The 17,045-nt window shown below is 39.5% G+C and overlaps 1 protein-coding gene across 13 annotated transcripts in view; it reads right to left on the bottom strand.

The window, feature by feature from the left end:
* Positions 1-16,599, bottom strand: part of HERC4 (HECT and RLD domain containing E3 ubiquitin protein ligase 4) — a 44,131-nt gene extending 27,532 nt beyond the window's left edge. For 2 of the 13 annotated variants that reach the window (XM_034438672.3, XM_087871795.1), the window contains exons 1-7: positions 15,919-16,599; positions 12,566-12,657; positions 9,685-9,970; positions 5,933-6,092; positions 2,760-2,836; positions 1,961-2,182; positions 1,458-1,549 (exon numbers count right to left, since the gene is read on the bottom strand). In XM_034438672.3, coding sequence (XP_034294563.1) covers positions 1,458-1,549; positions 1,961-2,182; positions 2,760-2,836; positions 5,933-6,092; positions 9,685-9,910 — 777 coding nt within the window. In that variant the 5' untranslated portion in view covers positions 9,911-9,970; positions 12,566-12,657; positions 15,919-16,599. Of the gene's footprint in view, positions 1-1,457; positions 1,550-1,960; positions 2,183-2,759; positions 2,837-5,932; positions 6,093-9,684; positions 9,971-12,565; positions 12,661-15,545 lie in introns of all 13 variants that reach the window. The other 11 variants (XM_087871794.1, XM_087871800.1, XM_034438677.3 and 8 more) reach the window with 10 other exon arrangements.
* Positions 16,600-17,045: the final 446 nt, after the last annotated feature.

Genomic DNA, 17,045 nt, shown 5'->3' with positions numbered 1-17,045 from the left:
GAAATCTCCTCCCCTCCAATTTCTCTACTGGGTGGGGCAGGCCAAATTGCTTACAAAAATTGTCTACAAAAATTGCTTACTTCCTCCTGGAAGATCAAATATGGCCCTTTTTAGGCTTGTGCCTCGGCATGTATATTTTCCAATGAGTCAAATGAAGACAGGAAGATCATTTTATTACAATTTATCAGAATATTCAGACAAAAGGGACCCAACCTCAAAGCAGGAAGATTGGAGAGAAAATGATTTCAAGATGGTAAGCTATTTGCCCTTTTACATATCAAGAGCTGTGTGATCATGCCAGCAGTCCAGGCCTGAAGTTGCAAGTGCACAATACTAATAGCTTACACACTAATCTTTTGAAATCTTTTTCTCTCCAATCTCTCCGCTCTGCATGGGGTAGGGGAGGAAAAAGCAAGCAATTTATGTATGCAGTCTCTCCGTTGCTTGCCCCCTTTCCTGCTGCCTATGCAAGTGATTTCTTCTGCAAGTGATGTATAGAAGTGCAATATACTTGCTCTTTGGAAATCCCTCTCCATACTCTCTGCTCTGGAAGGGGGGAGGGGGGAATAGTCAGGCAAAGGAGAGATTGCCTACAGAAACCATTTGCTTTTCTCTCTCTCTCCCAGACTCCTATGCAGAGTGGAGGGACTGAGAGGAGATTTCAAGAGGGTACTATAAGCGGTTTGCATTGGATACCTGTGGTTCCTAGCCTGCTGCTGGTGCAATCACATTGCTTTCAATGGGCAAAAGAGCTAGCAGCTTGCTCTCTTGCAAACCCTCTTCTCCAATCTCTCTGCTTTGCAAGGGGAGGCAAAACAAACGGAAAAAAATAGGTCAAGAAAAGGACAACACATACTGATTGTAATGGCAATCCCATGACTGAGGGACACTGCATAAATGTAAAGTTATTTTTCAGAACTGTCATAATTTTTAACAGTCACTGAGTGTGGACTATCTGTATATCAAATTCTGCTTTGCAGCAAGTTAAACTAATAATAAACAATCAAATTATTGTCTAGATTTTAAATCGTACCTTGGAAAGATTCTGGAAATTTATGTACATTGCCCAAGTTGGTGAGTTTATTGTGTGTGTGTGTGTGTGTGTGTGTGTGTGTGTGTGTGTGTGTGTGTGGTTCAAAAAGAGTACAACTTTAGTATACGAATTGACCCTATGATCAGGGTTGAAATGTGGAAGAAGGAGAGAAAGAAGGGGTGCTCATGACTCTATCCTCTGCCCTGGCTATGAAATTAGAAAATGCAGAACTCTTGTAGCACAGTGCCTTAAGCATAATTCCCATGGTAATTAAAAGGTAACAATTTTCAAGCATAGGCTTAATAGATTTCATTGTATTTCTGGCTACATTATCAATGCATATGGGATAAGGCCACCAAGAACTATTAAGTCTTTTACATCACATTCCAAGTCAAATCTGAAATCAAAGACATATTGAACACACCTTTGTAAGAGCTGCAGTATGATCTTCTCCACAGGAGATATAAACGATTTTTTGGGATCTTAGTGACTTCAGAAGATTGGGGACGTATCTATCTAAAAATTGTAATAATTTAGTAAATTATAAATTGTGGCAAATTACACATGCACAAAAATACAGAAATCTGACAGATCACTGCCTTCTGTAGGAACCTTTGACACAACTTAAAAAGTTCATAATTTCAAAGAATGTATTGCCATCAAGCAACAGTGCAGGGCATCAGGAGGCAACATTTCAGAATGATATTTAACACAATTCATCCATTGTTTTGAAAGTGCTATTGTTCTAACAATTAAGGAATGCAGAGCATTGCCAAGTCATGTAGTTTAATAAGAGCCACAACCAATTTCAGCAAGGTTTTGTAATTCAGAGAGCTCCAGCCTATATCACCATTAATTTGAGCATTGAGCAAACAGAATCATTTTTATCATAAAAGTTCATTTTAAAATCTGCATTTTAGAACTTACCATTTTCATCATTAAGACCAAGTTGTCCAAATTTGTTCCTGCCCCATCCAAAGACTGCTCCAGAAAGAGTAAGTACAAAGCTATGGGCGCCACCTGCTGTTATTTGGCCAAAAGGGATGCCTAATAAAGATTTGATTATTTGTGGAGATGTTTGTTTTTTATATTCATAACCTAATCCTAATTGTCCATACTTGTTCTGACCCCAGGAAAAAACTTCACTTCCTGTTGAAAAGAAACGAAGATAAACAGTAGTTAAAAATCACTGTAAGATTCAAGTTAAAGAATCAGATTATTTCTTTCAGTGCAAAATTCAAACAAAACAGAGAGGATTCAGTAGAAAGAGAAGCCCATTCAAAATTATATAAAAAAGAAGACTGAAATCAAAATAGATTGGGCCACTTCCACAAGCCCCTTCTCAAACAGATCATAGTTCAAAGAACTTATTTTTAAATCTGAAGTATGGAATATTAAACTGGCCAATAATATATAGACTGGAAGTGATACTTTAGGGGGAAAAAGAGGCATGAAAGACAGTAAGTCCACTTGAGCATAGTAAATAAATGCCCTTTAATATATTTCTTTTCCCTAACACAGTATTTCTCAGTCCCAGCAACCTTAAGCTGTATGGACTCCAACTCCCAGAATTCCCATTAAAGTTAAAGTTGCTGAGGTCGAGAAACTCTTCCCTAGCAAATGATCAGATCTTATTATACAAAAAACTTTTCTATGATCTTAGTGGCAGTAAAAGTATTTTGAAATTAAACAGACAGATATAAATGCAGCTAAGAGCATGGTTTACCTTTAGAAAGTGCAAGGGAATGGCAGTAGCCACAGGCCACTTGTACAATTTGAATATCTGATAAGCTTTTAATGTTCCTTCAAGAAAATAAGAAAATATTAAATGAATAGCATTTAAAAAACACAGAAAAGTTAAAAATACTTTAAGAAAATTGTAAAAGTATAATTAAATGCTCAAAAAGAGCAACCACAGAACATGATTTCTCGATATATAAATAAGAGGTATGACAAATTTCCAGTTCTGAAGCTACTGTAAATTAACATTTCCTATTCCTACAATACCCCAATTTGAACAGCCAAAGTTTGTTCAGGTTAGAAAAGAAAATAGAACAGGGGTGTCAAACTAGATTTCATTGAAGGCCACATCAGGGTTCTGTTTGACCTCCGAAGGCCTGGGGTAGGGGCGTGGCTGGAGGAGTGGGCGTGGCCATGGTGGGTGTTTGATACAGGCTCAAGATGCATTTTTTCCCCTTTGCATTCAAAACAGCTATTCCAGACAAAGGGAGATTTACTTTCTGGCACAAACAGTCTCAATTCCATAATGTAGAGAATAAAGACATGTAGAGTCCCCAGCTGCTATGGGGCTTGACTCTTTTGTATAGGAGCAGAGAATAAATGAACTGACAATTTCTCCAGATGTCTCTAAAAACTGTCTGTCCAACAGTTTATCCATCTTTGTTACTACCTCTAACACAGCCCTAGAGGAGGACTTAATATTAGTAATAATTTAAAAAATTGATATACCACCCAATTCTCAATGACCCTGGGTGGCTCACAAACAAGCAAAAAATTTACAAATAAATCAATCACAGGTAAAAGATTAATATAAAAGATGACAAACTCAATGATACGAAGGGGCTTGCTCTCTCTCATCAAAGACTTGGCTGAAGAGCCAGATGTTTTGGGCTCTTCTGAACAACAGCCATCCAGATCTTGGACAGTACCTAGTTTTAGTTGGCAGATGCTGCTAAAGAGAAGGTGAAGAAAATGCTGCCTCCTGCAGTACTCTGCCAGTCAAAATGGGGCGGGTTTTCGGCTGGCAGAGTGCTGCAGGAGACCGAAAACGGGCCGCGTACGCCTCCTCCCCCCCTCCTCCTGGTGGCCAGTTTTGGCTGACAGAGGCACGGTGGGCCAGTCCTTTGATATTTCCAGGCCAGATCTAAGCAATCCGCAGGTCAGATCTGGCCCGCAGGCCTTGAGTTTGACACCCCTGAACTAGAGTACGAAAACACACTTTGACTCCATTTTATTTTAAATAACTAGAATTTAAATAAATCCCATCGGAGTACATTTGGACAGAGCATGAAATTTAAAATCTAAAATGAAGGCTGATTTCTTTCTATTAAATGTAAAAGAACAGGGAGGAACAGGTTCTATATTTAGAACATAAAGAAATCTAAATGCAGAATTTAACATTTACCACACTCGTACATATCTATATGGCTAAAACCAGTTTAAATATAGAAGAAAACTCTTTATTTTCAGATTAAAATAGTGCTAGTCTTATAGCTTTTCAAACTGTGGGTTAAGATCAAATGTAAGCAAATATTCACATAATCCCAAGTATTTTGATTCCTGCATACAAATTAATATATTTAAATCACACTGGCCTTCCCTCTTTTTGGAGCCCCAGCATAGCTTTCTAGTCCACTTATATAGACTGTGAACAGTTTTGAACCTACTCCAAATTTAACACATAGGAATAATGCAGCAATGCTATTAAACTAAGGAGACCTAAAGCTCTAGTAACTACTGGAAATTACCTATTATTCTAGACAGCAGTTACCAATTGCAATACAGAAATCTTTGTGCTCTGGATACTGATATTAGCCAACCTTTTTTGCTCCTGCAGGTCCAAACAGTAAATCCTCACACTATTTTTTAATTGGCCCTAATTCTTAGGAGAGGGAACTTTTCAGAAGAAAGCATGATGGATATTAATGCAAATACACTACAATTGTTCTAAGCATGCAGCTCTTACATTGGGGTTCAAATTATTCAATTAAAAATAATTTTTATATAAGGGCATATAAATATTTTTAAATAAATGAAATGTTAAGTTCCATAGCAAATCTACAATATTCAGAATTAAAATACTGCATGAGTGTTAAAGCTATGTGTTGAAAAATATGCTATTTATACAATTTAAGGAGGGCACCTTAATAAATCAAGATGAATTTCCAAATGTTCTAAAAAATCATTAAAACCTCAGAAATACCCACTTGTTTTTTTTTGCAACTGCTAAAACGAAACTGACTTTATAGTATTCTCATTCTCATACTTAACTCAAAAAAGTGCATCAACCAATAATGAAAACAAGCCAGTTTTAGCAAAAGTACAATATGTCTTGGATGTGATTTATAGAAACCTCCCAAAAGCCATGGCTAACTCTGAATGTGGCCAAGCAGGGAAATCTTTAAATAAACAAAATATTATCAGAATTTCATTTACTTTTAATTAAATCAAATATACATTGCATTTTGGTCCTGTCCACATACACTAATAGGTTATCATGCTACTTAGCTTACATTAAATTCCCAATTAGAAATACATACATACATATTCATAAAGAATATCAGTATTATAAATATTGTATTTACGTATTACAAAAAATTGTATGCCATCTACCCCTGAGTATATAGCTAAGGAAATACTGAAAAGAAAATGTTCAAGAAATTCTAGTGGTTGCTTCACTACAGTACAGCAGCTTTCAAGAGTATATTGATACAAATTATTTTATAGAAAACTGAATCTGAAAAATTCTAAATGTATATAAAGTTAAATGTACATAAAGTTAAATTCTCTTGTCCAGTCATTTCAACTCCAGGGGGCAGTGCTAACGCTGTTTCTTAGCAGAGGGAGTCAGCATAGTCTGAAGACACTTCCATGGTCATGTGGCCAGCATGACTATATGCCAACCCTGTTCCCTTCCCACCAAAGGGGTACCTATTTATCTACTCACATATAACAGGCTTTTGAACTGCTACGTGCGCAGGAGCTGGGGCAAGTAACAAGAGCTCATCCCGTCGCAGGGCACTCTGCTCTTGAAGCTCAGTGTCTTTAACTGCTGAGCCATTGTGCCGCAAATGTACATAGGTGAAGCAATTAAAATAATCCCAAAGTAAGCATTTTCCTAAGGAATTTTTGAAACATTATTTGATTATTTTGTTTTACCTGGGGACTCTGGTATATTCCTCAGCGCCAGGTAAGCCCAGCTGCCCATCCGCAGCAAAACCCCAGGCATAGACTTGACCCTTGTCATTTAATGCTAACGTGTGGGCTTCTCCACAAGAAACAGTGACAATGTTTTGAGCATCCAAGGCACCAACTTGCTCTGTAATTATAAAAAAGTGGCTTTTATTAAGCAGCGGAAATAGCAAAAAAATGTGTCTTTACAAACAAATCAAGTCAATTCTATACTATTTCTGGCCTAAGATATGTCACAGACTGAGAACCCTAAGTCTACTTATTGATAATTGCACCCAGCAAGGTCTGAATTTTTATCCCCAAGGGACAAGTTTCAGAACCCTAAATATTTTCATTCATGCTAGAAACAGCAATTTGGATTAATTAGGAGAGCATTGAAGCTATTACTAATAAAAAAACAGACACCCTAAACACAGATCTTCTTGAATTTATCTAGTGTCCTGTTTCAGTCCACAAGCATGACACGCACAAAGGTGTTAAGAGCTTTACTGAAAGTCCAAGCTCCTAATGTGAATCCCCAAAACCCATTTGGATCCACTATAAAGTTCTAGGAAGTCCAACATTACTTTATCAAGGTACCAAATTCAAGGGCAAAGGCAAATTCAAAGTCCACAGTCCACAGTCCAAGTCCAGTCTGATATCCAAGGCAAAGATGCAAAATACACAAACAAATCCAAGGTCCAAACACATGGTCAATCATAACACAATCCAGAGCTGAGAAAACCAAGAGCGTAAGTGTGAAGCATGCACGCAGCAAGAGATGGCCAGCTGTTTCCAACAACCCCCACCTCCATTCATCCAATTAAATAGGCGCTTGCCTATGTAGCTCATCAGGAGTGATGAGGTTGTGGCCTCTCAAGTAGCCTTGCCAACCTCCATTGTGCCTCCTTCTCTCAGCCCTATGCATCTGTGAATCAGATGGAGGCAATTCCTCCTCATCCTCACTGGCCAACTGCAGCTGTGCCTCTCCTTTTCCTTCTTCAGCCTGGTCATTCGTCCGGTTGTCCCTCCAGCAACCTCAACAACTTCCCAACACTCCTCCACACCCTCCTCTGCAGTCCCCAGAACTCATCCACATCCCCCTCCGGAGTCCCTAAAGCTAGCTCTTCCTCATCGTCTGAGCTGGGGAAGCCATCACATCTAACTATATCTGGAACTGATTTTCATACAGTCAAAAGCCAAGGTGTGAGTTGTTTCTAGAGACTATAATTTCTGAATTTCTGCACTAAAACCTTGGACATAAATAGCTAATAAAATCACAAAACGTAACACTAAATATCACACTACTGTTGCCCACATATTCAACTTAATGATCACAATTGGGACTGGCATCTCAGTTGTTGCGTGAAATGGTAATTAAACAAGACACTAATGTAACTGCTTTGTCCAATGAGTGCAATCCCAGCACTCCTAGTTGCGGTCATTAAGCAATCTCCTTGCATGTTAAGCAGATGGTATTCCAGGTAAGAAGCCCAAGATGCCGAGGGGAGGGGGAGGCCATAGGAGGGTCCATGGGGTATGTGTGGAATCCTTCATTGGGCTGTAGGAACACAGTTCAAATCCTGAAGGTTTTAGTTCTATTCTTGTAGCCCAACAAAAGACTTCTTCTCCCATTCCCCATCCACACGGAAGAAATCCTAGTCTACAGGAGCAGTGTTAAAATCCTGGAGATTTTAGTTCTGGTCCTGCAGCCCAACAAAGGATTTCCCCTCCCTTCTATCCACGGGGGGGGGGGGGGTGTGTGTCCTTCATCCAAGACTGGATGTCATGGCCCCATCGAAGCATGGTCCAAGGAGGAGGACAAGATGGAGCCAGGGCTGACGGAGGATGGCACAGCCTCTCTGACCCTGGAGAAGCAACCGGGGGAGCAGGACGAGGCAGTCCTGGGTCCCTTGGGCCTTTGAGGGATGGTCAGTGATGGAGAGAGGGCACAGGACAACCGAGCTAGGAAGGAGGAGAGAGAAAGAATAGGTAGTGAAGCAATGAAGCTCTGGAGAGGAGTGATTGACTCCCTGCCTGATTCTTGAGCGCGGAGGGTGGAGAGGAGGCGGGATCAGCGCAGGGTGAACTGACAGCTCGGAGGGGGGGGGAGGGGGGACACCCCACTCACCTGGAGAATAAGATTTAAAGAGATGCAGTGGGGAGGAGCGCTTGTCAGGAACAAGCGTTGCTTTTTCCAGCCACGCTTGCAGTTGTCGACATCTTGCCACCTTGTCTTATTGTGCTAAGCCTTGCTTTGCCAGGGTTCGACTTGCCTTGCTTTGCCTGGCCTGGTCGTGGGCAAGTACTCAGAGACACAGCTCTTCTTCAGGTTGTGCTGCAGCCCCAGCATCCCCTTCGTGTGATGAAGTCTCCCTAGAACCAAGTTTCCTGAACTCTGGATGCTCTCAGAAATGGATGCTCCAGTGGACTCACTGCAGCCAGGAACTAGTGGAGGGGTGTGTGTGTGTGTGTGTGTGTGTAGCTTTGCTTTTTGACTTAGTGAACTGTGGGAACTTTGGGGGGGAAAGTTGGAGCAATAAAAGGGAGTTAAGCCTTCACTTTAGCTGTGTTGCTTTCATGCCCAGCTCCGGGTCCTCACACTGGAAATAAAATATTCAGAAAATCCCAGCAGGCAGCCCTTTCAGCCAGTGCCACAAAGACAAGAGAGAGTCCTTTCAGGAAGTGGCGGCAGCATGCAAACTTCTTTGCCACTTTCCCACTGACTTTCTTGGGAAACTGGCAAGGAGATTGCAAATGGTGATTATGATTGCAGGGTGCTTGGTAACCAGCTGTTAAGCATCCTTTCTGAGGCCATTGTAACTGGTTAAATGACCAACTGTAAGTCAAAGACTACCTGAAATACATATAAGGATTTAAGAATGAAAACTATACCTGCTTACCCTCCCTATAAAGCAAAACTGAATAGAAGTTTCATCTTTCCAAAATTTTTCAAGCTATAATAAAGCATTTTGTCATTTCTATCATTTTCCTCAAATATTATACTAAAGATTTCACTCAAGAGACTGTGATATATAGATTAAAAAAATCTTCAGTTGCCTGCCTTCTTAAGGATTCATTAATTATGCAGATTAGCCAAAACCTTTCTAGACATACTAAAGTGCCATACTTCCCAAGAAAATAATTCTATAGAAACAGATGGATTACTTTTATAGGGTAAAACCATGCAAAATTTATTTTATCACTGCCAATGATATGTTGGATCTTCCAAATCATAAGTGCTTGCTGTTTTATCAAATTTTCAACCTCTAAACTTAAATTTGCTGAATCTAATTCAAGTATAAACAAAAAATAGGGTTTTTTTTCTTTTAAAACACATCTGGATACTGAACTGGGAAGGACATATATAAATAGAAAGTCACATAGAAAGGAATCTTTTACATCAAGCATTTCATAAAAGGAAACTGTATCAGCCCCATTCACTTTAAGATTATTATATACCTTTCCTGGTACAAATAATCAATTTTCAAAATGATGTCCAGGATAAAAAATACCGCCATGAAAAATTTAAACATAATAAAGATTAGTTGTAGATAAGGTTCCTCAAATATAGTATTTTCAAAATCTTAACATCCCATTCATTCAAAAATTGTGGTAAAGCTCTTTAAATATGAATGTTTGATGTTATAAATTAATTAGATGCCTTCATGTGTGCAAATCTGTACCAAAATTTAGAATCAAAACTGTGCAGGATCCAACTAACATTATTTTTATCTTACCTGGTCGTTTTCTAGATTTTTCATGGCCTAACTGTCCTAAATCATTACATCCACAGGTATACACAGTCCCATCATCCAATACAAACACAGTATGCCTCAGTCCGCAGCCAACATCTTGAACTTTTTTGTTTACAAAGAAGCTGCATCTTCTGGGTTCCAGGACAATCTCATCATCAATACCGCCCAATCCAAGTTGTCCAAAAGATGCATTTCCCCAACATAACATGTTGCAAGTCCTTTCAATGGTCTGCCAATTTCAATCTGCAAAAGCGTTCCACCAGCATTACTGTCACAAAAGAAAAGGTTAGCCAACAAGGTTAGCATTTATATCAAGGTACACTATTTTCACACCTCAATTTTTACGACTGACCCAAATAAAAACGCTGAGAGAATTTTTGAATTTATATCTTCAGAGTGATAGAAAAACGTGTAACTTTAAATATGACTGGTGTATATATCTAATAGAGAGCAGTTTAGTGTTGTGGTTAAGGTATCTGGCTAGAAGGTAGAATGAGAGTTCTAGTCCCGCCTTAAATACAAAGCCAGCTGGGTGCCTTGGGCCAATCACTACAAGGACAGCGGCCAGGAGTAAACAATGACTTGAAGGAGCCAAAAAAAAAAAGTTATTTAACTATCTCAAATAATTATGTAATTTGAATTTTTTTGTTCTTACAACTATCCTACCTGTGTGGTTGCTATTTTATTGCTAGTTTTTTAGAGGATATGTCAGAAAACTTAGGCATGATCATGATCAAGGTAATTTGTTTAACTGCATTTTACCTTTCACAAACTGAATACGTTTAATATGACTGCTCCTCACATATATAATGATTTCTCATTGTATCGCATTAAAAAGTAAAAATAACTTTTAGACGTTCCAAAGACCACAACTTGTCCTTTCAGAGAGATGAAGTAGCCTCCCGAGTTGCATCTTTGTGGTAAAGGGTTATTTCTGCTTTCAAATAATTGCTATTTGGAAGTGATGCAATACTTTTCTAAAGGCCTTTTTCAAAGCAGTTTCCAAAAATGTTATGCATGAACTAAATATCATTCTAGAACATTCTAGAGCATCAATTGTTCTGCTTAAAAAAAAAAAACGACCCAGAGAATTCAAAAGTATTACAGGAAACCACAAACAAAATATCAATTAAGATATTTAATACTGAGCCTAAACCAGTTTAATAACTCATGAAGTTAGATTCTACAACTTCTAATTATATACATGTAGTAAAGGTAAAGATTCCCCTCGCACATGTGTGCTAGTTGTTCCTGACTCTAGGGGGTGGTGCTCATCTCCGTTTCAAAGCCGAACAGCCAGCACTGTCCGAAGACATCTCCATGGTCATGTGGCTGGCATGGCTAAATGCCAAAGGCACATGGAACGCTGTTACCTTCTCACCAAAGGTGGTCCCTATTTTTCTACTTGCGTTTTTACGTGCTTTCAAACTGCTAGGTTGGCAGAAGCTGGGACAAGTAATGGGAGCTCACTCCGTTATGTGGCACTAGGGATTCGAACCGCTGAACTGCGGACCTTTTGATCGACAAGCTCAGCGTTTTAGCCACTGAGCAACCGCGTCCCCATATACATATATTAACTATTAAAATATCTAGGCAACCTCTTGGAACACAAAAAGAATGTAACATAAAAATATAGGGCAGTCATCACAAATTAAGTTAAAGCAGAGCTTGAATAATGCTGTTCAAGGATTTTCAAATTATGTAATCCAATTTGGGGGGACTGGTGTTAAAGCTCTGAAAATAATTGCATAGGAAAATGCTATACTGGAAGATTGTTCCGAATAGCCAAATGTTTTCCATTATTAACTTTTAAAGCCATAAACAGCTTAGGGTTGATTATAAGAAGGATCACCTCTGCCATAATGAAACCGCTTGGGCACTAATCTCCATGTGAAGCCTTCTAAAGTTCCTCTACTCCAAAGCTTATTTATCTAGCATGGTCAAGAAAACTCTTTCTGCACTGATCCCAATCTGGGAAATGTACTTTTCTCAGAAGCTATGTTTGACATTCAATCTTCTTTAGGAACAGCTGGTCTTTAAATGGCAATTGTTTATGATTTAATCTATGTTTATGCATGTATATGTGATAACACACACCACACATACCCATGGATGTATTCATTTGCGTTGTTTTAACTACAAGTTGCCTTTAATGTTCTTTCAGACAGAAAAGAAAAATACAAATCAAATACATTTATAATATTAAACATTCATAAAAGCTTTTCACCCCTAACTTATTAATTATGTACACAACTGGACATTCACAAAGGAGTCCACCTAACTGTTAAGCAGTATTTGGGAAAGACAGTACAACTTTTGAAGTGTTCCTGGACATACTCTGGGCACACTGGTGCTATGGACTAGTTTCCCTAAATTTAAAACTGGTTATGGAAGAAATTCTGCTGCAGTGATTATTTAGGCACTTTCAAAATTAAAAATAAAGCCTGAATCAGAAGAGGTTATAGCAACTATGGTCTAACTGTAGTTCATGGGATATTCTCACCTAAAAATCTTCCAAGAGTTTCTCATCTCTCAAACAGATTATAATTCAAAAAACTTCATCGATTTTGTTTTTTACATTTTAAATCTGAAATGCTGCATATTGCACAGGCTAATAGAAAAAGGACTAGAGTTAGCAGTTTAGAATCTGAAATGGGTATAGGAACATGCCAGAAATAACAAAATATTTTAGAGTCATGGAAATATTATCCTATCCTACAACTCACATGTATTTTTCCTATTTGAGCCAATTCCAAATATGACTTTCTGCTCAAACTTAGAATCTTATATATTTATTCCTACCTAAACATGATTCAAATATTGCTTCAGACTAAAACACAGGAAGTATTTAATTCAATCCTACCACATTTAGGAGACATTTAAAATGATGTTGCCTTGAGGAGTGCATAGCAGTATTTATGCATTCACGTCAACAACTTCACGTGCAATTTTAATCTGCTGCAAGAAAACAAACAGATACACATTAATGGAATCCAAATTTGTCGAACCCTAAGTAAATAATCTACAAATTAACTTTTTGATTAACAGAGAATTTTTAAAAATATTTTCTCAATGAAAAGAAATGTTAAATTTAAGACATCCATTTAATTAGCAAGAAATTTATTAGAACATAAAATACTAATTTAAAAAAACAAGCCGTGTTCTGTACTGCAGTGGACAAAGTTTCTCCCTCCCTGTAATACTTCTATGCCACAGCTCCAGGAAAATAATAATCCAATATAGTAAAAAATCCAGTTTGCAACTTGTAGCATGTGTATTATTTTTAAAAACTCATCACTCTCAAACTACTTAGTAAGGAGTAATTTTGCAATACGGTGACTAGATACAGTGCAAAGTTCATTTAAGAAGCAATAGCAAACGAATGTAAAAACAAGAAAAGTGACAAGATATAGATAGTCCTGTTAAAAAATATTATATGGATTCTTGAAAAAGAGAAGTTTTAGGTAACTTGGGTTTACATAAAATTATTTAAAATTCTACATGTCATAATGTCTATAAAAATTTATTCCTATACTTTTAAATATCTTACAAAAATTTTCTAAAAATTTATATCAATATCACTGGTCCCTTACAGATTAAGAAAGGGTTATAATATAGCATAGTGTAGAATACATATCTGTGTGCCAGAGAGAATATGCCTTCTTAAGAAGATTTGAACAGTTAAACTCCCTTAGGATATGCAGTATAAAATGCTGAAAACAAGAGCCCTCACTGAATTAACCTCTATAAATGCACTGTAAATATTTGTTTGCCTTTGCGAAATATTTACAAAAATCTCTTAACAAAAAGAATAATAGGTAGAATAAATCTGATAACAGTTCTTTCCATTTCCTGGGATTACAGATTTATTTTATTCATGCACCTAAGAATTCTGAAAATATCTTCTGCATAAACCCAGAGCTTTCCAGAAGCATACTTGTTTATGATGAATCATTATTGCAACATCACTTTATTAAAGATGAATACTATAATCCCCATTCATTATGCAAGATCAAAATTAAAATGAAATCACCTTTATTCTATCACCTTTTAAAAAGATATGTATTGATATTTTAAGTTTATTATTACATTAAAAATTTACACATTTTCTTTCTTTTTTAAAGCATTAATATAATCTTGGTAATTTAGAGGCAATTTGGGGAGCAAAAGTGTTGGTAAAAGAGTCAACAAATAATTAACTGCCAGCTTTGGGATAAAACCACCAAAGAGACAGATTCTGAAATGTCTACTTTAAGTCAAAATGTCGTTTATTTTAAAATTACTGCTCCTTGTTCCAAAATCTTTCTCTCGTTTGCCTCAAATATCCCTCAGCTTCAGTTCAACATTCCAAGTCTTAGCTCTGCATATTTCATCAATTAACACTGCCCTTATATGAATAGTTCTCATTACTCGTGTAAATGTGTCATTGTGCTATATAACTCATCATCCATATAAATATGGGTGATATCATATATTAGTGTTCTTGTCACAGAAAAATAGGAGTATCTTCTGAAGAAAACAGATCTCTGGGAGTGTTGATGTGACTATTAGGTGCAACTGCAGACATTGATTTAATGGTAGCAGCTTTGGGTTTCATTTCCACAGAATCAGAAAAATATTTTAGTCAGCATTTTCTGACATGACTATGGAGCCAACATGAATATATGTTTTCATGTTCCTAACATAGGCACATACATAAAAGATATGTTCTCGCCATTACTTTTGCAAGAACTATATCATTTCTGCAGTTTCTTTTGAATTATCTACACTCTGTAATCAAACAGTGAATAGTAATACCAAGAACGGTTAAGACCTAGAGCACATTTGATCTTCCTATCTCAATTTACAGGTCCTAACCCTATACCAAACTTATTTCTGTTTTAACTTAATGTTGGTAGCTGAGAATTACAAAGCCACTCTGAACAATATATTAATATTTAGTATATTAAATACCTGCATAGAAAGAAAAAGGAGAAATACTTTGATGGGATATTTCTATGATTTCAATTATTATATATCAATGGAAAGCTCTATCATAAAAAGAGCATTAGATTAGTGAGGTCTGAGATTATACACACTTTTGTGCAAGTATGTTTTCAAGCATAATGGGATTTGGGAATGGGAATTAGTAATATGATATACAAAACAGTTTTTTATACTTTGGAAGAATGCCAGTGCAAGAAGAAATATTAGACAGCAGCTTTAGTATCTTTCACAACAACCCAGGTCCCAAGCAAAAGTTTCAGGTAATGTTAGCAGAGACTGATGAAATACAAGAGAAGCAAAGACTGAACTGCAATCCAATGTTCCCTTACTTAAAAGCAAGCTTTGCTAAAAGCAATGTGACCTACTTCTAAATTTAAAAAGTTGGTCTACACAATTTATCAAACAGCAGGCTTTCACATCATTATGGGATACCGCCCCCTCAATGATATTTTACACTTTTTTCTTCAGCTTTCACTTTTCACTCCCCAAAACAACCCTCTTGCAGCCATTTTACGTGTGGAGGGAAAACAAAAAGCATGCAGGGATCATTTGCCCATAAACAAGGCAGCCTGGATTTTTGGCCCATTGGGGAGGAAAGACCCTCACGAGGAGGACAGTTTTCAATGAAAGGGAAGGGCCCCCGTCCACCCCAAAACCTTCGTTTCTCCCAATAGCCAAACAGAAGCCTGTGGGGAGGAAAACATGTCGAAGGTAAACGCGATGAGCATACGCGCCCCTCGCCTTCCTCCAGCCACCGGAGGCTGCTGGTTTTGAATTTGGGGTGACCTTACAACATGGCTAGGAGCTCCCCACAGCCCAATTTTAACTGGAGGGAGGGGAGAGAGCCAAGTTTTAACCTTTTCTGGCTCCCTTCTTCGCCCACAGCCTTGCCATCTCCGCGGTCTGCGGGTCCAGCGGGGCCTGCAAAATTTTAGGAATTTTTCCTTCCCCTCTGAAATAAAAGGGGGGGGGAGAAAGGAGCCGAGCTGCCTCAAGTCCTGGCTCGGCCTGCCCTTCTGCCCAGAAGGCCTCCCCGCCGGGGCGGAAAGCAGGGGAGCAGCCGGCGTTAAGCTCTTTCCCCGGACTGCCCCTCCGAGCCCCTTAGAAGGAGAAACGCCCCGCCGAGCCGTCCTACCCAAACCGTCTCTCAGGCCAGCCACGGCTCCACCCGCGCCTTCCCGCGGCCTCCTCTCCGCGCCGGGAAGCATCCGCAGCCCGGGTTGGACTCACCGTGGCCGCTACGCGTCCCTCCCTTTCTCGGGAGTGACCGAGGCGAGGCTTCCTTTCCGGCCGGGTTTACAAATGCGGCAGGGCGGGTGGCAAATAGGCCCAGAAGCGCCGGCTCGGCGCGTGTAACGCGCAAGCGCCCTTCCCGTTCGCAGAGGGCCCCGATAGGACGGGAGGCGCTGCACGGGGCAGGCCGCCCTTCCTAGCTCGCCCGAGGGAGAGGCGGCGGAGAACGGTACGGGGCACCGTCTCTTCCCGCTTCTGCTGGGGCAATCCTCGGCGATTCTGGCCGCGGGATTTCCTCGGCACGGATCTCGGGTTCTGCTGAGGGCCGGGGCAACCCCCAAGCCAGCCTGGCTCTGTTGCGGGGCCGGCGAGGGCTGCGGTAACCCAGTTTTTGCCCAACCGGGTTGCCCTGCGAATCATCCGATGCCAGGCCAGAGAAGCAGGCAGGTGGCTCTTCGCTGCCCTCTAGTGTTTATCCGGTTCGTGGCCATGCGCCGGATTTTACCGGATTATCCCAGTGGGTAACGAACTGTAATGCAGTCCGCTGGTCTCGGCCCGCTCACTCCGGAGGTGACTTGTGGAGGGAAGCCTGCGGGGGCCTCCAAGAGATTATGTGGCCTCGGATGGGAGGCACGGACGGCTGAGCAAAGTTGGTCTGCCACTCCCGAGTTTCCCACTGGAGTTGAACGTGAGGGAATTCCCCCAGGAGATATTTTGCCACACGAAAGTCAACCGGTGATGGTGGTGTCTCATTTAGGATTAAAAATTCATTTGGAAGTCAACCTCAATCGTACCATTTTGAAGGAGATATGGTTGATTCCAGGGTTACTGCAAACAAGTGTAAGGTCCCAAAATACACTTGAGTCACCAGAATGCCAAAGAGAGAGACTCAAGACGAGGCTTGCAAAAAAAAACAGATTTTATTTATGGCCAAAAACAAAATACTGGGTGGAACTATATCCAGAACATACAGATACAATGCATGCGAGGAGATAGCCACACCTTGGGGAAGGTATGGCGTCCTTTTATACCCTCAGAGACGTCAACTTAGTACCCAATTCTGGCCTCCCAATCCAGGCCCCTGCATTCCTTGTTGCCCTGCAAGGGGGAATAGAAACTTCCCA

The sequence above is a fragment of the Pantherophis guttatus genome, chromosome 6 (genome assembly GCF_059756535.1).
Source record: "Pantherophis guttatus breed Tessera chromosome 6, ASM5975653v1, whole genome shotgun sequence".
Taxonomy (NCBI): domain Eukaryota; kingdom Metazoa; phylum Chordata; class Lepidosauria; order Squamata; family Colubridae; genus Pantherophis; species Pantherophis guttatus.
Note: the sequence above shows the minus strand (reverse complement) of the source record. Positions and strands in the feature narration are given on the sequence as shown.